The sequence below is a fragment of the Thamnophis elegans genome, chromosome 10 (genome assembly GCF_009769535.1).
Source record: "Thamnophis elegans isolate rThaEle1 chromosome 10, rThaEle1.pri, whole genome shotgun sequence".
Lineage (NCBI taxonomy): Eukaryota > Metazoa > Chordata > Lepidosauria > Squamata > Colubridae > Thamnophis > Thamnophis elegans.
This window is the reverse complement of record NC_045550.1, coordinates 39,668,986-39,692,833: the sequence shown is the minus strand read 5'-3', so window position 1 is coordinate 39,692,833 and position 23,848 is coordinate 39,668,986. Positions and strand designations below refer to the sequence as shown.

Here is a 23,848-nt window from a genome sequence, read left to right as displayed (position 1 = left end):
TTAAAAGCAATTTTTAATTCAGTATAGAGAGCCATAATTACCACCATTTCCCAATCATGCCTGCCCTTTCTTATATACAGAGCAAAGATATTGCCAGCATTTCTATCAATTTAAGTGGCTTTATAGAAAATAATCATTCTACAGTGCATGTAGAAAAGTAAAGAATACCATTGTTCATAGAAGAACTTTGGACTAGCACCTTGGTCTGCTTTGGAAAAGTGCCATTTTCTAAAAAAGTTTGTCAGTTAAGTGTTTGTACTCAGAAATCAATAAAATAATACATTATTAGAGAATGAATTGTTGAAATATATTATTTTTGACCAATGGCAAATTAGTTGTGAATTACACAGATTTTGCAGTGGTAGAATAAATGTTTACAAGCACAAATAATATATCAATGTAACAATGTGATGACATTTCTCTCTGTATATTACATTTTAGTACTGAGCCTGACTTGAAATAAATTTGTGTTAACAATCTGCCTTTATCTTTCTTAAATCTGATTCTGAATATCTGTTGTACGTGATACAGATGAAATAAAGCATGTTGTACAACTATTTAGTGGGGAAGATAAGCTCTGTACAAATCATTACCAGCAATATCAGACTACCAGTAAACCTAAAAGCCTATTAAGTAATTGAAATTTAGCACTAATGTAAGATATAAGATTAAATTCATATAATCATATATTCTGAGCCGATGCAGATAATATTTCCCTCACTTCTGATATGTGGATGCAAATAATATTCCTCTCACTTCCGATATGTGGAATTTTTGCTTGCAAATAGATACATTTTACTAGCAGCTTAATAGTTTCATTTAATTTTTTATTCTATAAACTTTCTGAATGTACTACAGAAACAAATGAGGTTTCACCTTCCACATTTGGAAAGGTGCTATGTTTTATAAGGTAGAATATAGTGGTCTATTGCTGTATTAGAGATTTCACCTGACTTTTTTAGCTTTCTACATTGAAAGGAACTATACATAGTGTAGAAGAAAGTTCAGATAAGCCAGCAACTTGATATTTTCAGAGCTATATAACAAAATCTAAAGATTCATACATATTTACAACTAAGCTTTATGCCAGCATTTGGATATTTTGGAACACAATGATGCTTTGCTGACAGCAACGGTTCTTTAACACTATTCAAAACAGAAATAGAAAATCATTTCTAATGATTAAGAAATGATGGATCATAAATACTATCAACAAATACTGGTTTATACAAGAATTATACAAGAGCCAACATAAACAACATTGCATGAACTTTGGGGCAGGCATTTTCCTGGACAGCCTGCTTGTATAGAAGCCCAAATTAGCAGATGATCAGATTAGAAGGCTCTATAAAACCAACATCAAGTTCTTGAGAAGAAAGGCAGTTCACATTAAAAGAGAAGACATGTGGGTTATGCTGCTTCAACACTATGACTCCACAATTGAAAGCCAAAATCAATGTAATCATTTTATTTCAGCTTAAATCTTTCAGGATGGGACAAACCATAAATATAAACTATACTTTAAAAAATCAAGGGGGGGGAAAATGGAAAAGGGAAAAAAAAAAATTCAAGAAATAGAAATACAATATAAATTTCAAAATTAAGTCCCAAATATAAAATACAATCAATACTACTATGATATTTACATTATACATATTGAAATGTTTTATTAAATAAAAATTAAATCTTGTAAATATAAGGTATCTAAATGAATGCAAGAGTAACAACTAATAGTATGATGAAGCTTCCTCACTCCAACTAGCCTATAGATCTTTAGAGAAAAAAAGGCATTTTCTTATAATTTTCTCAATAATACATTTTATATAACTAGACAAGTTAATTATTAAAATAAGTCTAGAAAATATTTCTGCTTCATAAAGAATAAAAAAGACAGATGCAAAAAGCAGATTTTTAAAGGTTATTGTCTATATAAAAACACTGAATTAAAATTCCTAGAGAAGAGGGTCAGCCTTTGTCTCAATTAGCGCCATATCCTACATGTATTATCTTTGCTTCCTAAAAAAAATAGAGAAGAATATAACATTAAGTGTTAAATCTTTTTCATAATCATAATATCTAAACAGTGTTAGAGTTTGTTTATTTGCTGGATCATTGACGTATTATGTTTATTTTATCTCAAGCACTATCCTTATTTTGCTTGTAATCAGTACTGCTCTTAATCTCAAGTAATTCACCATTACTCTTTTTTTGAAAATTAATCTTCTGGCTTTATACCTAAAAAGCCATTGTGCTATTCGTTAATTATAGAATAAATCATTATTTTCAGCCCAAATATCTTCAGTAAAAGCCCTCTGAAAGGATAAAAAAATCTTTACTTGAAATCTTGGCAACTCTATTTTATTCTGAGAATATGCTATAGTGCTACACAGACTAATTGTCCAGATCAATATAAAGCAGTTTTATATACTATGGCTTTATATCAGTAAGCCAGATACAGCGTCTCACAATTATACTTTCAAGCTTATATTGCTTATTTTTATATGTAATACAACTGTTAAAAATAAACCATAAATGAGGCATTTGCAATTTCTCATTCATGGATTACAATGTTGAGTAGGCCAGCACTCAACATTGTAATCCATATATGGTATATGATACATCAACCAAGTTATGGCTTAATGGTTGGTCTAATTCAGATCACAGGCAAAAAAAAGGCAAATGTGACTGGAATAAAATTGCCTTCCCTAGTGTTCTCTTGTTGCAATGTTTATTAATGTGTAGTAGTGACACTTCAGCTACTTCTGCTTAACCTTTTCATGACAGAAGTATAAGCAAGTATTGAAATCTGAAAGTTGTTTTACTTCAGCCTCACGTAAGAGATGAGAAATGTAAATAGATCAATCCCTTCCAAACCCAACTATTTTAATCCAATATGTATAATAAATTTCTCGACTAAGAAAACCTGGGAAACACTTTATTTCACATTGCTTTATTTTTATTCACCACTACCTGATTAAAAATTCAATTGAAATATAACAATTTTTTCAGACCATGTACTTACTGTATATACTCGAGTATAAGCCTAGTTTTTCAGCCCACTTTTTGGGCTGAAAAAAGCCGCCTCGGCTTATACTCGAGTCAGTGAAAAATTTGCCCGAAATGGAGGAGAAAAAGGGGCGGGGCCATGCCGCTGGGTGACACTCGTGAATGGCCCAGTGCCCCTGTGAGTTTCCCCTCCCTCTGTGTCAGTTTGCCGCGCAGCGCGCACCGCACCATCCCCCCTCCTCACGTTCTAATGTAATGCAGGGCTGTCTTACGATTCCCCTTCCTCCCCCTCCTGCCGCTCTGCAACGATGTCCCACCTCCTCCTTGTTATGGCAAGCAGCCACATAGCGATGTCCCACCTCCTCTGGTACAGTGATCCAATGATAGGAATCACTGTGCCGTGTGTCATAGGAGGCGGGACATCGCTCCCGCGGCTGCACGGGACATCATCATCACAGCGGGACATCAGCGTCATGAGGTGAGTGAAGTATTTCATTGAATACACCGCTAGTTTACTGTTTTTCTTTGAAATAAATATTCAAAACATTATTGGTATCTATTTTTATTTTTGAAATTTACCGGTAGCTGCTGCATTTCCCACCCTAGGCTTATACTCGAGTCAATAACTTTTCCAGTTTTTTTGTGGTAAAATTAGGTGCCTCGGCTTATATTCGGGTCGGCCTATACTCGAGTATATACGGTAGTTACCTGTAATAAATATTCCCTTTGTAATTGAAAGCACAGGAAAATATCTCATCAGTGTGGCCTTCCAATATTTGAATGCATTGTCCCGTCTTGGGCTCCCAAAGGCGAGCTGTCTTATCTGAACTGGCTGTAAGAATACAACTTCCTTGAGGATTGAAACAGACCTTTAAAAATGATAAAATGATATATTTTTTAAAAAGTTAAGAAACTAGAATACTTTATTATAGTTTGTTATCACTTCCATTTCTATTTTATGCATGCAGCCAAGTGGGTGGATTTAAGGTAATCATGCTCTTTTAGCAAAAAGTTGATTTAGGACACTGAAACAGAATGAAGTTTCCCATGGCAAGTCACCAGAAACTGATTCACTCTCTTTCTTCTCAGAATGGTACTTATAATTATTTTGCAAAATTAGAGAAGTAAAAAATGTTGAAATGATTATGAACTAATTTAAGATTAATGAAGTTGTAGACTTAATTATGAACTATGGATTAAAATGATGCCAGATAACACACGAGATGTCTTCGACAGCACTGGCTTCTTCGGCCTTGAACGGAGATTAGCACCGCCCCCCCTAGACTGGGGAATGGCTAGCACATATGTGCGAGAGAACCTTTACCTTACCTTTAGATTGTTATAATTGCATATCAAAGTAGCAAGTCATAGGTTGAAGATAGTTACATGTCACACCCAGTAAGTAGTGAAAATGAAAGAAGCAGATATGAGTTCTAGGAAAAAATATGCAATGTTATGAATTAATATGATATGCATTACACAGTAACACAGTATACAGTAAACAGCTAACAGTAAGCAGTCTGTAGGTGACATGAATGGATGAATGAAATGGGATGAGGCAGTACAAAAAAAATGTGATTGCCAGCCAAATGCTACAAATGACATTATTAGTAACATTGTTTTGGACAATGTCTCTTTGTTTTGAATATATCCAGTAGCTTAAGCATAAGTCTATTAATTGTATACACAAGAAGAAAGGAATTTAAAAGCATGATCAATTTGATAGCATATACTGGAAGACTCAAGAATGATTAAAATTCTAAAGATTGGTAGAATTGTGTGTAGAATAGATTAGTAGTTAACTGTAGTGGCAAGCTGCTACATTTTTCTAAAATGAAGTAGTGATGACGACAATGACGACAACTTATATACCATTTTTTACCTCACTGGGTGCTCTATCTCAATGAAATGTGCAAATTATTAACTAGTGGTGCTTGATTTCTATTGCATTATATCCACCTGACTTGATATTTAAATAACTAGATATAACAATTTGAGTGTCCCGAGAGCCATTGCCTACTACTACAGTAGAAGCACAAGGAAGTAAATCTATATTTAGAAACACAAAGAAAAACCTTTTCTTGGTCAGATTCAAATAGAAAAAATATTTTATGAAAAATAAGCAGAACTGCCAAAGTTTGAGCTATAACAGCAGTATGAAAGAATTTGAAACACGTAAACATTTACCTTTGAAATTTCTCCTGTATGGCCTTCAAGTTTTGCAACACATTTCTTTGTTTCTGCATCATATACTCTCGCTGATCCTTTGGTAAAAAAAGAATATAAATAGCTTACATTTTTGCTAAATATTATACATTCAACAAAATTTTGATAAAAATATAGTTATAGAGTGGATATGACTAACTACTTTCCTAAAGATATTTGCAAATAATGTCATTCAGTCTAGGGGGATTTACTTCTAAGTAATATGCTCTCTAGTCAGTTAAAGACACAGATTGCAATTGCCAAACAAATAAAACATCTATTATTGCTTTAAGGTGTGTTATAAGTGCATGGAAGTTCTGAAGCTCTTTGCTGATAAAGTATGATAAACTATTATTCAAATTTTATATTCTTTATATTCTTATGAGAAACATTCTTTGGCATGACTAGATAATTCAATAATTGAAAATGACACTACCATATGAATACTCCGGGACACTAAGTATCTATGGAGATTCTCAGTCATCCATACATGGTTGTCCCAAAGGTGCTTTTTTAGGGGCAACTGAACTTTCTTGGTTTTCTTGAAGACGTTTCACTTCTCATACAAGAAGCTTCTTCAGCTCTGACTAGATGGGGGGGAATGGAAGGATTTATATTCAGGGGTGGGTTGCTGCCGGCGTTATTGATGGTTCGCAATGTACATGCGCAGGCTGTTCAATGTAAATTGTTCTGTGCGCATGTGCAGAACAATTTACAGTGAACTGCACACACGCAGTCACTAAAATCCAAATGACGGCGGGCCAAATGGCAGCAAGGGAACCATTTCACAGTCATGGCAGGCCTGGGTCACTGCCGGTTTCTGCGACCCAGGCCTGAATTCTACTACCAGTTTGGCCAAACCAGGCCAACTGGCAGCAACTCACCTGTGTTTATATTCCTTGCAGACAGATGGTGATTTGCATTCTTTTAGAGAGTCATGGAGGCTACTTGGAGGTTTTCTCTGTTCCTCAGGGTCACCTGAGTAATGCAAATGACAGTGAAACCTTCTTGGAACTGCTGAAAAGACTGTGTTGTGGAGCTGTGCTTTCTACAGGATATTATTTGCCCTGTGTCCTTTCACTGTTGAACATAGGTGGAGGCTGTGGAAATGAGTCTGTGTGTTGTATGTATCGCAAACTTTGCAATTTGCAGATTACAGGGTTACAGGAATAATTTGCGCTTCAGTTTAAGAGGCATACCTTCTGACAGAATGTAAAACAGGAATAAAAAACCATTTTAGTTTTTCAGAAATCTTCTTCACCTACCATCAGCTGAGGCACTTGCAATACGCTGGCCAGTATAATCAAAACAAAACATCTAATACTTCGTCATCATGACCTGTTAAGGTTGCCACCCGCTTGCCTGTCAAAGCATTCCAAAGCTGCAATGTGAGGGAAAGCATTAAACAACCTACGCAAACAAATTCAGGCAATCAAAAACATCGTTTTATATCATACTGGACTTTCATTGCAAGTATACCTGGCCTTAATCTTTTTCTTTAAAGAACATAGAGCTAGTGTAAACAGTGTAAAAGATAGCTTCTATGACATAACAGCAATGTAAATTAGACATTTACTGAAATAATTTTTAATGCAAGATGCTCTTTTAAAGAATTATTAGGGACAGATTTAGTTTGCCTGATTTCAATATATAGTTATGTTTCTTTTCCAGCCAGGTTGATATGTAATGTATCATTCTTGTTGCTGTTCCTACTTAGTTTACATGTGCTTTGAACCAAAAGTGTGACAATTATATTACTAAATGACTGAAAAAAACCATGAGTCTGCCAGAACTGTATGGTCAATATGATCATGCTTATATTTTTAATATCTATATCCCATATCTTATAATTGAGGCTCTGGCTGAAACATACCATTCTCCAAAGCTCTAGGACACCTGGCTGGCTCGTATCTCTGATTGTCTCTATTCGTCTAACATCTTATATATTGTTAGCATATAATCTGAACAATGATTCTGATAAAATTATATACAGGAAGCAATATTCCATTGCTTGGATCTACATCTCAGAATTTCTGAAGAAAAACTAAAAAAGGTCAGACAAATCTAAAGGAGACATGGCTAACTGTAACCTTTTGCTGAATCAAATATTTTAGGCGAGTAAATAAATCCTTTCCATATAAAACATATCATATCCTGCAATACACTATTGTACCATGCATGTTTTGTCCATAGATCCAGTGATGATCAGAGTACAATCCCAGTTGAATTGTGCGCTGCTTATTTCTGCACGATGACCTATTAAAGTATGCATTCTCCTGATGGGCAAGAAAATAAATTTCAAATTAAATGGTAGTTTAAATTATTATATAAATCTATTAATCACAGACATCCTTGGAAAAAAAGTTAGAGAAATGATACAGATAGTGATGTCCTTGATATGTTTATTTAATAAGTATCACAAGAAGAAAGAGCTCTACCCAAATAAATAAGCACAAAAAATAAGCAAACCCTGGTATTAAAATATGGTGTTTTTCTCTACAAAAGCTTACACAGTAAAGCCTATGAGTAGTTTGCTTATATTTATTTTCTAAATGAATATTAGCATTTTATTTTATAAAAATATGAAAAAAAATGTTTTAAAGTGTACAAGGTCATATAGTAAATCAAAGAGACTTTCATTTCTCCACTGGGGCCATAACAATTATCTAACGTTTGTTACTGTTAGTTTGGCAAAATGATAACAAGCTTTCTATCACTTCAGTTTGGTTAGGTAATGCTATGAAAACTGAAACTTTTGCTGAATCAAATAGCCTTAGAGGGGAAATAGCCTGAACTGGCTTCTGTTGTTACACTTTAGGATTGCAAGCATTTCAGGAGGTTTTTTTGAAAAAGTTTTTATTTTATTTTTCCCTTTAAAATTAATTCACAAATATATATTCTTATAGGTGCTATTAACATGCATCTGTAACCATTAATGTTTATTATCTTCTTACCAATTACAGTTTGGGTCACTTTCTTGCCATCCCGTATCCATATTATTCTGCAACAACCTTGCTCCTTCCATCTCTCAACCTCCCTTCTCTGCCATCTTCTTTCCTCCTCTCCTTTCTCTTTTCTCCGCCCCCCTTTCCCACACTTTCAGTTTTGAAGTTTATCATGTTCTTGAATTACATTGCCCTTTTGTGAGATTCTTTTATTAAGGAATAACCCTAGTGAGCCCCTTTGGTATAATGGTTAAAGAGCCAGGCAAGACACCAGGAGACTGGGAGTGCTAGTCCTGTCTTAGGCATGAAGCCAGTTGGGCGACCTTCAGCTAGCCACTGTCTCTCAGCCTGGCCCAAAAGGGAACAGCTACATCACTTCTGAAAATCCTTGCCAAGAAACTGCAAGATTTTTCCAGGCAGCTGTTGGGATTCAATTCTGATCAAAGACACCAGGAAAAAAAAAATCCATAATTCGAAGGTAATGCAACTTATATTTGTGTAATATCAATAAATAAATAAATAAATAAATAATAAGCAACAAACAAATATGATGATGTTTATGATGATGATAATAACAACAACAACAACAATAACACTAATACACCAGATATCACACTGGTTGAGAAAAACAAGGTTACAATCATAGACATCGTAATACCGGGTGATAGCAGGGTTGATGAAAAGGAATATGAAAAAATCGCAAAATACCAGGACTTGAAAATCGAAATTCAACGACTATGGCACAAACCAGCAGTGGTAATTCCAGTAGTAATCGGCACACTGGGTGCTATTCCAAAAGCACTGGAATTACATTTAAAACAGCACCGCTTGGATCTGCACGCATATTACGAAAATATGTTATGACGTCCTAGGCCCCTGGGTGGGGCCCGACTAGTAATCAATGCCAAATCCGGCAAAACTACTGGCCGCTGTGATACAATTCTGTTGTGATGATGATAATAATAATATTAATAATATTAATATTATTATTATTGATGATGATAATAATAATAGATGCAGCAGTGCCTGGAGACAGCACAATAGAAGAGAAAAACTGGAGAAGATAACAAAATACAAAGACCTACAAATAGAATAGAATGACCATGGCAAAGGCAAGCAAGGATAGTACCAATAGTAATAGATGCCTTGGGTGCAGTCCCAAAACAACTAGAGCACCACTTGAACACCATAAGCATTGACAAATTTGCCATCAGTCAATTGCAGAAGGTGCTTTACTTGGAACTGCTTCCATCCTGCGACAATATCTGTAACACCATCAAACATCCAGATTTGTCTATCCCAGGTCCTTGTAAGGACTCGATAGGTAGATAAAAAATGCCAAACCTAGACTGAATATCTGTCTGACTGTGCGATGATGAATAACAGGAGATATTTATAGCTCAAGGCTGAAATGAGGGGCCCTTGATGCTCTCTGAGCTTGGTTGTTTTTTTGCAGATATTTCATTAACCAAACTAGGGAACATAATCAGTGCAATTTTCCAAAAAAAGATATGCAGAGAAACCAAGTGTTGGGACAATCAGATCTAGACTACAAATGTACAGGCAACTGCCATATGTACAGTGGAGAAATGGGAAACCAAATCAAACCATGCATCACCGTTTTTACCTCATACTATGCCATAGTATGAGCCAAGGTGGAAGAGCCGAGGTGGCGCAGTGGTTAAATGCAGCACTGCAGGCTACTTCAGCTGACTGCAGTTCAGCAGTTCGGCTGTTCAAATCTCACCGGCTCAGGGTTGACTCAGCCTTCCATCCTTCCGAGGTGGGTTAAAATGAGGACCCAGATTGTTGTTGGGGGCAATATGCTGACTCTGTAAACCGCTTAGAGAGGGCTGAAAGCCCTATGAAGCGGTATATAAGTCTAACTGCTATTGCTATTGCTATAAGGCAGACAGAAATCCAACTGCAAACAGTAATCTGAAAATGTGGAAATCTGCCTCAAAACAAAAAAAATAGCTCCATTGATTCTGCTGTATAATGCATAAAACAAAAATGCATACAGATCATATATGAACTATATAATCCTAGTCTGTACAAAGCAGGATTTCTGTAAAACATAACATAAAAGATAGCATTACCTGCCCGTGCTAACATCCCATACTGCGACTGTATGGTCAAAAGACCTGTGATGATTTTATCTCCTGTGGTGTTAAACGATAATGCAATAATCTCTGCAGAATGTCCCTACATTTTTTGTAAAAAAGAAGATTTCATAGAATTTGTTTATATATATGGTTAGTACAAACAAACATTTTTTTTCAGACATGAAAGGAAGTAAAAGTAAATCAAAGTAAAAGAAGTCGATAGTCTTGAAACCTGAGTGAAAAAATAAGTCACTGGCTTGTTGTGACATATTAGGATTATAGTTCATAAAGCCTGACTGAAGTGTATGCCTGGGACAAACAATACAAAACAAACAAACCAAAAAAAAAAAACCATGGGGAAACAGGCAAATATGGTGGAAGTGGGCTTTGGAAAATTTGGTTTAGATACTGTAGGTTGTGGACCTCATTTGGTGAATTGGATTATCTCCAATTAACATGAATAATTCTAAAAAAGGAGTGGGCAGCTGCTACCAAATACAAACAGATTGGGGTGGGTGGGTGTAGGTAGTTGGTTGTCAGAGCAAAGTGGTAGAATCTGCCTGCTTTCCCATTGACTTTTCTCAGAAAGATGGTAGGAAAGGCTGCAAATGCCCATCAGGTAAACACAGTTCTGTGAGATATTATAATCACAAGCTGGGTGTCTGAGTGCCAGATTTTGATCATCACATATCTGCAGGGGTGCTACAATGGCGAAAACTTCATGGGCTAGTTTTTCAATGCTGCTTTAACTTTGAACAAATGGATATAAGGCCATGGATATAAGGCACCTTTCTTCTTTCAATAAGTTAATTTCATTTAATTCCATTTAAAACATAAGAAGCATACTATGCCTGTTAGAACTATAAGTAATTGCAACGCACTGTTAATCTGACTACTGTCTTCTCCATTCTGTATGTCCCATAGTCTAGCCGTAGTATCCATGCTTCCAGTTTGCAACTAGTGTGCTTTGAAGATTAAATGATAAGCAAACCTGTAAGATAAAAAAGGGACAGCAGATCTTTTTAGAAGTCCTTAGTTTCCTAACTTTCTTGCCGTCAGGCACATGATAGCACAACAGAATGCAATTCCTGCTGATCTATGTATTAGTCGCACAGGATTATAATCTTGGTCTAAGCCTAAAAATTCTCAGCTGTTCATTCTTAGAAGACTTGAGTCTGAGCTTGTTCCTCTCCATCCAGACTGGCTCAATTTCCAGATATTGGACATTAATGGCATCACTTGGGATAGCCCAGAATCAAGATGTACAACTGATAAAATAGCATATTGGTGATAATGGACTCTGAATCAATGATGAGCTTTTCCAGCTGTTTCATGTACATATTAAACAAGAGAGGAGACTGTGTCATGCTCGTAGGCACTCCTTATGTTATGACGACCTCAGTTAGTGACCATTCCTAAATATAGGTGGTAATAAAAGACCAATGCCTGCAACCAAATTCCAGGAGTCTGTCAACAAAGGCCTTCTGTATGCAACTGATTATGTTCTGGTCACAGTTTCAAAAAGCAGCTTAACCAATGCAGGGTTCTAATCAAGTAATTAAGTCTTGAGCCTGTTAACTTATGGCACTTAGGGATATGCTGTTCTGCAGAGAAAAGCAGCTCAAGAGGAGACAGCTTGTTTAGCAATCTCTCCACTCTGCAAATGATAAAAGGGGGGGGGGGGATTCATCTGAATGACATGAAAACAACCAATTATCTTTGCAACGTCTCTTTCCCTCTTCCTCTCTTTCTCAGTCATATGTTAACTGAACAACCATTTTGCTTAAAAACAAAATTGCTGGAATGGATTGAAGTCACTAAATGACAAGAGGGTATATACAACAATGATGGAAGAAGTTTGTAAGAATCGAAACTACTCCCTATTAGAAAAGAAATGTTCAAGTCTAAAATGTGTTGCTTTCTAACTTACAACTGTTCTGAACTTGAAGCAAATTGTGTCACAATCAGAACACCTCCAATGGGATTGGAACAACTCATTTTAAAGTCAAGCTGTTTTACTCATTTCTGCTCTATATATACAGTTGTTAAGTGCAACAAAAAACTCCTTACTTACAATTTCTGCAGTATGTCCTCTAAAAGTATAATAGCATTTTCCTGTGTCTACACTCCATAATTTGCAGGTCTTATCAAATGATCCAGTAGCAATCTTGTCACTAAGTAAATAGAAAAGTGTTATTGTTTTATTATTAACTCCAAATATTTGTTGATTTAACTTATATAGTGCCAAATCCTGTAAAACTCTTACCATCTAACAGCATTGCATCAAACAGAAGAGGAAACCAAAATAAAGTTCAATGCACACAATTAAAGCTGGGGTATAAAAATACGCCTTTCAAATAAAGTTTTGCAACATATCTTAGATCTGAAGACATGTACAACCAGGGTGTATTTAGGATTTTGAAAAGTTACATACCCATAAGGATTATTGAAAGCAATTGCATACACCACGTTTCTGTGGCCTTCCAGAGAATGTAACTCTTCTCCTGTTGCTGTATCCCACAGTTTGCATGTTCGGTCATAACTTCCAGTGATAAAGCTACAACAAACAAGTCCATTTTATGTTTTCAGATCCATTTGTTCTCATCCACAAATTAATGCACTTCTGACTGAATTCAATGGCCATTAATTATTCTCATATTTTTAAGTAATGTTGTATTGGCAAAGATTATAACAAATCTAAACATTTATAACATACATAATCTTGTATGTTGTATATTGTTGAGAAGATTGCATGACCTCTAGTGGTCTTGTAACAATAAGACTGAAAACAGTAGGTCTAAGTATGGGTGTTTCAAAATTCCTTTCCCAGAAGCCTTCTAAGTTTACATAGTCTGGCCCATCTTCCTGCCTTAGTGTACAAAGTTTGCTGTTACAGCTGCCTATCTTCAAGAGAGATGTTGTTACTGGCACATGGAATACATAGACATCTCAAAGCCTAGAAACCCAATAGACAAATAGAAAGAAAGAGACAATAATGATAAAGATGAATACAATCTATAGCTCTATTTACTAAGATGGTAGCAAGAGGTATGTGACTAGAGAGATAAGTCCTTTCACTCTAGAGAAAGATCAATCTCTTAGATGTTAAATAAAATTTATTTATTAAAAATGGAAAAAAAAGACAATGTAAAATTTCTTTTTGCTTCTTTTTAGGAATTACATGTAAAACAATCTAACATTGTAAGAAATGAACATACAAAGCTCCTAGAAATCATACATAGCATCATAAATTTTCCACATAAGACTTGAGAAAGGAAAGAAAATTAGGATTATGGACAGATATATAATACAATTTTAAATTTAGAGTAATTTTGCTCTGTCAGTTCTAAGCCAACATTAATATCACTCAATTTACTGAGCATGTACAGAGAACACAAATAACAGAAATGCCTGGGCCAGTGGTGGGTTCTGGCTCCCATTGCAACCGGTATGCTGCAATGGGGCTGGGCATTCACCACGTGCAAATGTGCAGCATGCGCATGCGTGCCCACTGCACGCGATGCTCCAGCTGCTCGACAGGCATTGCGCAGGAGCCGTACGCCCCATGAGCATGCACAAATGCCCTGGTCGCTCAAATAGAGGTAAGGAGAACAGGCGGGTAGAAAGCACATTTTTCTTCAGAATAGGGAGAGGCTAGGAAGAATTTCCTATCATGGTATACTCACTACTAGTTATGAAGCATTACTAATAAGACATTGAAAAATGTCAAGGGCTTTTGTATATCATTGTACTTTTGAATTGTTGAATAATGATATCTTATATATGTCTAGTAGGACTTGTCCTGAACAAATAATTATTTGCAGCCTCAATAGCTTTGTAATCTAAAATCTGGATTTTAGTGGCAATTTGCTACTACATAAATATTAGTAAAACATTCACCACAGCATAAGTGAACTAAAAAAGAATAAATTCAGCATTGGGACATACTTTTCAAATGTTAACATTAATGGTTTTAAGTATCGCAGTGAATGACATTTTTAAAATGGTAGATTTGTGTTACATTATCAACTAGCAGCATTTCAAGGAATAGTTAGAAAAAGCAGAACACTGGCTAAGGAAAAGAAAAACGTATATTATTCAATGTCATTTTGCTATCTATTATTTACTAAAACATTTAATTGAAGGTTTTTTCTACTGTTGTTGCTACTGCTGTAATTTGGCCTTTCATGCCCTAATGACTTTAATCAACTTTGTTTAGTTAAACAATAGCACGGGAAAACATGGATTGTTAATTGTACCAAATACAATTTTAGTTTAGTATACCATTCCATTTAGATTACATACTTTTAATTTAACTACATATCTTAACTTACCAAGAACCTGATTTGTTAAAGGCAACGTTGGTGAGTGGCAATATATGTGCTCGAAGTACCTGAAATTACAAAAAATACAATGACTTTTCATTATATTTCTATACATTTTTGCCATCGTAAATCTAGTTCCATAAATATATATTGAAATATGTGAGTTGTTTAAACAAAATTAAGTGTTTCTCTGATTTGAGTGCTTATTGATTTCAATGGCAGTCATTTAAGTATGCACTTCACTTGAATAGAGGATTTGGTTAGATTATGCTTAATTAAATTAAATCACCATGCCATAACAGCATGCTCTATGTATGAAAAACTCAAATGCCAATCAAGTTATGCTACAGCAGCTTGCTACTTATCTGAGCACACACACACACACACAAATACACACATAAACACACAGATCACCCAGGAAACAGCTAAGTAAGATACAACCATTTCATACCCATCCTGTGTCTCCATTAAGAGGCGTTATTGACAGTTACAAGGTGATATGAAGTGAAAATAGAAAACTATCTTATTTACACTTCTCTGTTCTTGACAAATAGTGTCCAATGAATATATTTGCATGTCATTTCTTACTGAACTGGAGGGATGGAGAGCCCCTATTTTATCAATATGGAGGACATCTTTTAAGCAGAACTTTTATTTCATATTAACTACATTCTGTATCTTGCTTTCATGGAACAAAATGCATATAAATAACCTAGGTTTTTTTTTAAAGAATCAGTAAAAGTTAAATTTGGATAATTGATTCTCTGCTGCCAGATAGACTGATGAAAGACCATGTCACTTATAATAATTTTATCTTCACTGCCTGGTTTGAATGATCTTATCAAAAGAAAAAAGGCCCTAAAAGCAGAAAGGCAATGTTCAAAGCTCTCTGAAAAAATGATTAAAAGACTGAAAAGTTAGGATATGACAGTTACTAATAGGAAGACCTTCTGCTGTGGCTATCTGAAAATACAGCATATATAGTAACAGAACCTGGAGGAGTCAAGCATTTTTATCTGTCATTGAAACAAACCAAATCTAAGGAAAATTTTTGAAAAACTTGGTATCCAACTTATTCCACCTGCTGATGGTTTTAACCAATGGGAGAACAATGGTTCCTCAAATAGTTACTTATGCTTTTCTACAAAAAGCAATTCAGCCAAGTTCATATTTCATACTATGGTATATTTCTATGAGAGAATCAGCAAGAAAAAAAAAACTTTTTTAAGCTATACCAGCCTCGTATTCTGTTACTGTTATATTGTACAATAAGACTTTAAAATTATATTTTTGCATCTCATTTAAGAAAGGCATGACCATCAGCTAGGATTCTAGACAGAACCAAATCTTCATAATGAAAACAAATATTCCTGCTTATACAAAATATCCAATTTTTGGCAATTAAATGCCCATGTAGAATAGGCCTAAACCCTACCCTTAATTGTTGATCTATAGATTTTTTTTTGTATTGCATTGGTGATATAGTGAAGGTTTCCCCCCTGCAATTTACAACTTAGATGACTAAATCAATTTTTCTATTCAACTGCCTGAAATATCTTACTCTAGTACAAGTAGTATACAGTAATTGTTTTTCTGCACCTTTCCTTTTTATATACTCTGTAATCATAACTTAGCACAAAAATACTTTTATATACGATAGTAATTTTTAATTCACTTTTCTTAAGTACATTTGTTTTACCTACATTTCTGGCTAACAACAGATGTTAACAATTTGCATTGATTGGCATAGCATTTTAAGATAAAAGAAATCTAAGGACATTTATATCTCTAGTACACATTTGATTCCAGTTGTTAATGCTTTATGGATCATAATACATCACTCACCCACTTAAACACTTAGCTTAACATAACAAAGTCATGAATAGCAGGCACTACAACTTATTTTCAAATTACATTGTCTCCTATTTCAAATCTTCCTTTTGGTTGAGGTACCTTTCAAAGACTACTGTAGCTGGAATCAACTAGTAGTCCATTTAGAATAGACTAATTCAACACTGCCATCTAGCTTTGTGAATGAAATATTGCAATTTCAGAAAAGGACAGAAATTGACCATTTATAAAATAGAAATTCCATGAAATCTTTGGTATATGTATTATTATTCCACCCTTTTAAAATATTTGGTCAACAAAAGATAGAGAACATACTTAATACTCCTGCTTCCTATTTTTCCCCATAACAATAACCTTGTGAGATGTGTTTGGAATGAGACTGACCCAATGTCACCCAATTCGCTTTGATTCCTAAGGGAGCCTAGAACTCTGTTTCCTAGTTTTTAGGCTAGCATCTTAACTGCTACATCACACTGGCTCTCTAGATAGTTTGCTTAGTTTTCAGTTTTACATGAAACAGAAATAATTCACCATTGTCTTTTTCATGATATTCCATGAAATATAATCATGAGATTTGATAATATTGGGATGATTTCCTATTGAAATATTAAACAGGACAGCTTTTTAAAGATTGCCTAGATGTTGCCATCTTACTTAATAACTTAACCTTCTAAGTTATCTAACTGTTTCATTAACAGTTTAATAAATCTGTTCCTGATAATTGCCTTGAATAGCCAACGATCTAAGGCAGGAGCGTCAAACTGGCGGCCCACAGGCCAGATATGTCATGTATAGGCCACATCCACCTAGTTCCATGAATGGGAAAAACGTCCCAAAACGTCACACGATGGCAATGTGACACAGCAAGTTTAACACCTGTGGTCTAGGTCTTTAACTTCTAAAAAGCCTGGTGTATTGTAATCATCTTTCTTCACCTTAATGCAGGAATACACAGTTTTTTCCAGTCGAGAGTCATACAGTGTTTGAATGCTATAACAGAGACACATTTCAGTGTGTAATAAGTGAGACCAGGACAATAGCTAATTTTTTCCCCCTTTTATTTACCTTTAATGAAAATGAAAAACAACTGATAAATTTATTTTTAAATCATTTGTTGCTTTTATCACATTAAAAATTTCATAGTAACAGAAGGCATGCTGGAGATATCATTGGCCAGGGATCTACATTTGGTGGATTCCAGGAAATATGCCTTCTCTGCTATGGTGCCAGTGGTGAAATTCAATTTTTTTACTACCAGTTCTGTGGGTGTGGCTTGGTGGGCCTGGTAGGGGAAGGATACTGCAAAATCTCCATTCCCATCCCATTGAAAGAATACTGCAAAAGCCCCATTCCCTTCCCATTCCTGGGGGAAAGATATTGCAAAATTCTCCATTCCCACCCCACTTTGGGGCCAACCAGAAGTGGTATTTGCCAGTTGTCTGAACGCCTCAAAATTTCTGCTACCGGTTCTCCAGAACTTGTCAGAACCTGCTGAATTTCACCCCTTTATGGTGCCCACCTTATGGAACTTCCTTCTCCTCAAAATTACATTGACTCTCATCCCTTTTGACATTCCTTAAAGTCCTCTGTATCTGCTTATGTGGCCGAGCCTGGACATCCCATGGAACTGGAGACCTGGCGAGATGGTTTCACTATTGAAGGGGGGATTTCTTATTCACCCTCCATTTTGATTGTATATTTGATTTTTAAAGATATTACTAGAATTTAGTAATTGGCTAAAATTAAAGATATTACGAGAGACTATTTATCTGTGGCTTAGTGAATTATAGTACTGTAGCTGAAATTTCAATTTTTTTTTCCAGAATGAAAATGAAGGAATCAAAGATTACATATCTATACACCTCACCCACAAAAAAGTAGAAATTAAAGAATCAAGTAAGATTTGCAATGAAGTGTTGCCATGCTAATGCTGATGTTCATTCTCCATTTTATTTTGTTCCCTTATATTGGCACTCACAACAGAAAGATAGAAAACAATGTTTCAAAATATAAAGATTCTTTATTGCATGACTAAAAAAATACCTCATGACTCTTACCTTAAAAAGATAGAACTTGTGGTCCAATTGTTGTCCTAGCTTCTCTTGTAATCGTAGAATTAAATGTACAACCTGATCTTTCCGTGACTGTGTGATGAGAGGCTCTGCTTTTCTAATATCTTCTACTAAGGCTTCTACATCAGTTCTAAAGTACATTTTAAAACACAGTTTTCATCTTCTGACAAACAGTTAAGTAATTGTTCCTATTATCAACATCCATCATGCCAGAGCTGCTTTCTCTGGAAATGATGGATGCTTCAATAAATAATTTAAAAATTAAAGTAATGTGAAAAATTATAACACCCAGATTATAATCACAAATTTGAAGTTGAGTAAGATATGCTTGTTTAACATTGAGAATATTTCAGCAGCAGTTTACAAAATATAAATATAAAAATGAATTATGTATTGTTGCAATGTTTTATAGCATTCACTCAACCATTTACCGTATTTTTCAGGGTATAAGACGCACCGGAGTAAAAGACACAGCAAGGTTCTGAAGAGGAAAATTAAAAAAAAAGTTTTTGCACTCTGCAAACCTCCCAAAAATAGCCTGTTTTTCATGAAACCGGCCCTTCCCCCCCCAAAAAAAAATAAAGGGCATGAATAGCCCTTAGGTGTATAGAGTGCTCTTGGAAGGATGTGGGGAGGGGGGAATATAAGAAAAAAATGGCCTGTTTTTCGTGAAAACGGGCCCATTTTTTTGTCACAAAAAGGGCATGGATAGCCTTTGGGAAGCTGCCCTCCCCAGTCCCCAGCAGCTCTCTGAAAGGCTTCTAAAAGCTATGCACGGCCATTTTGATTAAGGGGGCGGAGTTTCAGGTGGCAAAAAATGCTGTATTCAGTGTATAAGACGCACCCAGATTTTCAGCCCTCTTTTTTGAGGGAAAAGGTTCGTCTTATACTCCGAAAAATATGGTAGTAATCTGATCAGTGAAACTTGATTTCTAAATTTAAATGTGTCAGACTTCACATATGATGATATAGTGGTGGTAATGGAAGAATTCTATAGTACATTCTTACTTAAAAATATACTGTAGAATTCTCTCTTCCTACCATTCCCAATTTTTTGTAAAATTAAATCCTTCTTATTGGTTTATACATCTCAGCAATTATATTAAAGCTATTACAGTTTCTAAATCATTCTTAGGACCATAGATAATTATAATATTTTATATATATGCAGTTTAGGTATATGAACTGCTAAATTATAGCAATCAGGTTTTCAATAATTGCTCTAACCTTTTAAACCTAATTGTTTGGAACACAATTTTCTTTAACACAGTAATAGTCTATACACTAACGAAGGAGCAAGACTCATTTAGTTCAACTAAGACTTTTCCAAAAGCTTTACTGAATTACATCAAAGATTTCTCAGTTAGGTTGTTGAAAACAAATAGTGCTTTACATATATTATTTTCCTACAGATTGATACCTTTTAAATCTCAAAGAGAAAATGTTTCTTGCAGTGGTGGCTCCTAGTACAGGAACTCATTGACAAAGGTGGTGATTTAGTTCCTTTTATGACAATCTACCTCTAGAAGAACATCTTTTTCAAACATGTCTGTGACTTCATAAATAAATTGCTTTGGTGCCATGAAATAGTTCTGTTTGAGCAAATATCTGCTTTCATCTATCTTTAGTTAATTATTTCAATAGTGTAGGTTTTATTTCTATTATTTTGTACATTTTCTGTATTACATATTGTAAGTCACTTTCCAACTCTTATCATAGAAAGGCAATCTGCAAATTTAAGAAATTGAATATTGAACTTGCTGGAACTTACTTCTGTGTAAACATGCATAGGATTGGCTTATAACAGCTTTTCCCAGAATAAATGCTAAATTTGAGTTTTCTCATTAGGTAGCTTTTCTATTTTTGATCAATTCATTTGAAATGACACTAATTACACTGTAAAACTGTGTTCTTAAACATAGATGAAATCAGCTTTTCAAGCAAGAATATAATTATTTCAATGGCATCATGTTTTAATTTATATTAAAATGTATTTGATCTTCCTCCATCATGTTCATTTATCTCCTCCCTATCCCCACCTTCATAAAACAAAAGTTAATCTTTGATATAGCACTTCTCAGGATGTTTCATAGTAGTTAATTTTTTTACATTCCATTGATATTTTTTAATTCAACCACTTTGAAAATAGTCTCAAATCTTTTCAAATGTTAAATGTACAATACCACTAAGAACCAATATACAGTTAATGAAACATGTCTATACAGAGTGTCTCACATATGATGGATAAAATTCTCACTGAAAAATAAAGTCTGTGTAAACAAAAAGATTTTGCCAGGTATCATCTGAATCATAGTAAACTATGAAAAAAAAATCCTGATGACAGAAAGTAGGGTATGCTCCACTGCGCTGGATGTTTCAAGCAAAGACTGGAGTCATTTTCTAAGAATGGTTAATTGGAATTCCTGCAGAATATTAGACTCAGTGTCCTAAATAGCATTTTCCAATTCTATATGAGCTTGAAGCCACAAAAATATTCATAAAGAAACTAACAGCTATATGTGAAGAATGTAAAGGACAGGATAAGGCATTCATATCTTAAATAAACAAATCTAGATTAACATCACAAACATTATGATTAAAAGGTAGCATTTCTTCTGTTCAGCATATCTGTGGGCATTGCTTAAATTGTTTAGTACAATATATAGTCCTAGTGTTTTATAAGAAAATATAATACTCACGCAGTATTGAGATCTAGTAAATCTATGGATTTGGTTTTCAGTTCCCCTCTTTGAATATATTCCAAAATAATGCCTTTGAAGAAGCATAACAATACAATTATGAATTCCATATTGAGATAGTTTTTAATCATAAGCACTACAGAAACAGGCCTTTCTTCTGATAAAAACTTATCAAGTAGCATTTCTACTGCTATTTCTGTCATACTGCAGGGCATAAACCAGGGCCCAAAAACCTGCAACTAGTTGGATATATCAAATAATTGCATAAATTTAGTTTCTTCAAGGTACACTCCCCCTCCCCATTGCCACTTAAACTCCATTTCTGAAACATAAATGTGTGTAGATGGGTGATTATGGAGAATTGCTAAAAATTCCACTGTTTTGTGTATATACTGTAATAAATAGGCTGGGCAGCACTTTGGATTCAGTCTTGAAACATTTTTTGGGAACATGAAGAATACCTACCTAAAATACTGTAAAACAATCATAAGCAATTCCAAGAAAGGCATAACTCCTTTAAGATCTTGTGAACAAGTGCTACATCCATACTTCTCCCTAACTGGAAGCATGTTTTATAATTGAAGAGCCAAGGTGGCGCAGTGGTTAGAGTGCAGTACTGCAGCCACTTCAGCTGACTGCTAAGCTGCAGTTCAGCGGTTCAAATCTCACCGGCTCAAAGGTTGACTCAGCCTTCCATCCTTCCGAGGTGGGTAAAGTGAGGACCCAGACTATGGGGGCAATATGCTGACTCTGTAAACCGCTTAGAGAGGGCTGAAAGCCCTATGAAGCAGTATATAAGTCTAACTGCTATTGCTATTGCTATATAAATACATCTGGTGCACTATATAGTCCTACTAGCTGTATTACTTTTAGATAATATTTAAAGACTTAGCCTTGATTACAATCCACCTAGTATTACAGAAACTGTACTTTATCAGAACAAACCCACAACGAAGTTCTAAAGTTTAAATACTAGAAAAATTGATATTTCCTTCAACATATAGCAAATATAATCTTTATAATTATTAGTTTGATTTCTGAAACTATGCTAGAATACTTGCATGAAACTACATTTACAGAAGACCATGGTTCAGATTTGACCTGTGGACTTCCCAATATAAAATTTATATTCTGAACCAATCAATTAAATTGGCACTGTTTGGATCATTTATTAGTACATATGAAGTATATAACTGGCTATAAATACCATCTAATGCTTCAGAAAACTTTTAAAAATAAATTTAACAGATAAATACATAAATTTACATTTTGTCGATCCAGCAGGAACCAGGCTGGCTAATCCCGAACATTCAATTCTTATCCATAAAGCAGAGGACAAGTAATAAGAACAACAGAAAAGGCAGCGTTTACATTTTGGAATTCTGTGCCAGAAGAAGTTAGGTTAACAGATTCTCAAGAACCCGTTTATAGTTTGACAAATATCTTATCTAGGATAAAGTGTAAATTGTAGTTTATTTCAGCTGCTATTTCAACTTTTCATATTTCTCTTTGGCAGTGTTTTATTTTGTAGTAATGTAAGCTGCCCTAACTACTGCATAAGTCCTAATACAGCAAAATAATAGTTTTCATTAAATAAATAATTGATCATTTTCCCTGTTCTGAGTTCATGATTCCCACAGACTGATATTTAATTTCTATAAGCAGGTAGTATTGGAGCAAACTAATTCTTTGAAATGGGTGAGAATGCTCTTCCCACAAATTATTATTTAAGATCTAGGGAAAAGGCCTATTTTAGTTTTTCAGGATGCTGAGGATTGGCTCTGTCTGCAACTCCCTACACAGATCCCTACCTTGATTATTTTTGCACCTAAAAACAAACTGCTACTAAGAGTAGGTCCCACCAAAGACTAAATAGAAGGAGTCGACTAAGCCCCGTGAAGTTTACTTTCAGGTCCACAAGGACCCTGGTTAACTTCAGCTGCACAATAAAGTCAGGCGCAGTGAAACTTTGCCCGCCATTCTTGCGTTGCCTTTATTCTGGGTCTTTCCTCCTGCACTTCCACCCTCTCTGCTCCCGTTGAATAGCACTCTCCGCCGCTCCACCTTCGCTCTCCCCGTTATCCGCTTCCCTCCTGCCGGTCTCCCCACAGCCTTCGTTTGCTTTGCCGCTTTCCCCATCACCACCGCCCTTCCCCGCCGAGCTCTCTTTCCACAGGAGTTCGCCTCCGCAACTGCCTCTCTCCCTTTCTCCTTCCCAATTTCTGCCGCTGAACCTTTCCGCACCCGGCGGGTAATATCGCAGCAAGAACCGCTTCAGCTTCATCTCGTCTCCGGCCGCCGAAAACTTAGAGCCGGAGCCGTTGTCATAGAAACCAGACAAACCGACGCCGAAGCGCAGTGCGCAGGCGTAGCAAGGTACCAACCGAGAAGGAGGGACTTAGTATTCTGTCTCCAGCCTCGGTCGTGTTACCATGGCAGCGGGAGGTGTGGCATGAAATCGTCACCTCTCCCGCGATGTCGTAGCTGAGCTTTCGGGTTGTCAGAGCGAAGTTCAGAAAGTGAGAAAAAGGGAAGTGCGATGTTTGGGAGTGAAATGTTTGGAAATGCAAACGCGGACTTAAGGTGCCAAATCGAGTGTTCTCCTGCCCTTCAGACGCGCCAGATTGCGTCTTTTTTCTC

General features: G+C 35.5%; 1 protein-coding gene across 1 annotated transcript; it reads right to left on the bottom strand.

Moving 5' to 3' along the window:
* Positions 1 to 2,003: 2,003 nt before the first annotated feature.
* Positions 2,004 to 23,544, bottom strand: DAW1 (dynein assembly factor with WD repeats 1). Its single transcript, XM_032225679.1, is given in 17 exon segments — positions 2,004 to 2,016; positions 3,715 to 3,875; positions 5,194 to 5,270; positions 6,477 to 6,522; positions 6,524 to 6,592; positions 7,385 to 7,487; positions 10,256 to 10,298; positions 10,301 to 10,361; positions 11,143 to 11,157; positions 11,159 to 11,212; positions 11,214 to 11,252; positions 12,336 to 12,435; positions 12,696 to 12,818; positions 14,596 to 14,654; positions 18,495 to 18,639; positions 21,209 to 21,281; positions 23,453 to 23,544. Coding segments are annotated over 17 exon segments (1,221 nt in total). The 5' UTR covers positions 23,493 to 23,544.
* Positions 23,545 to 23,848: the final 304 nt, after the last annotated feature.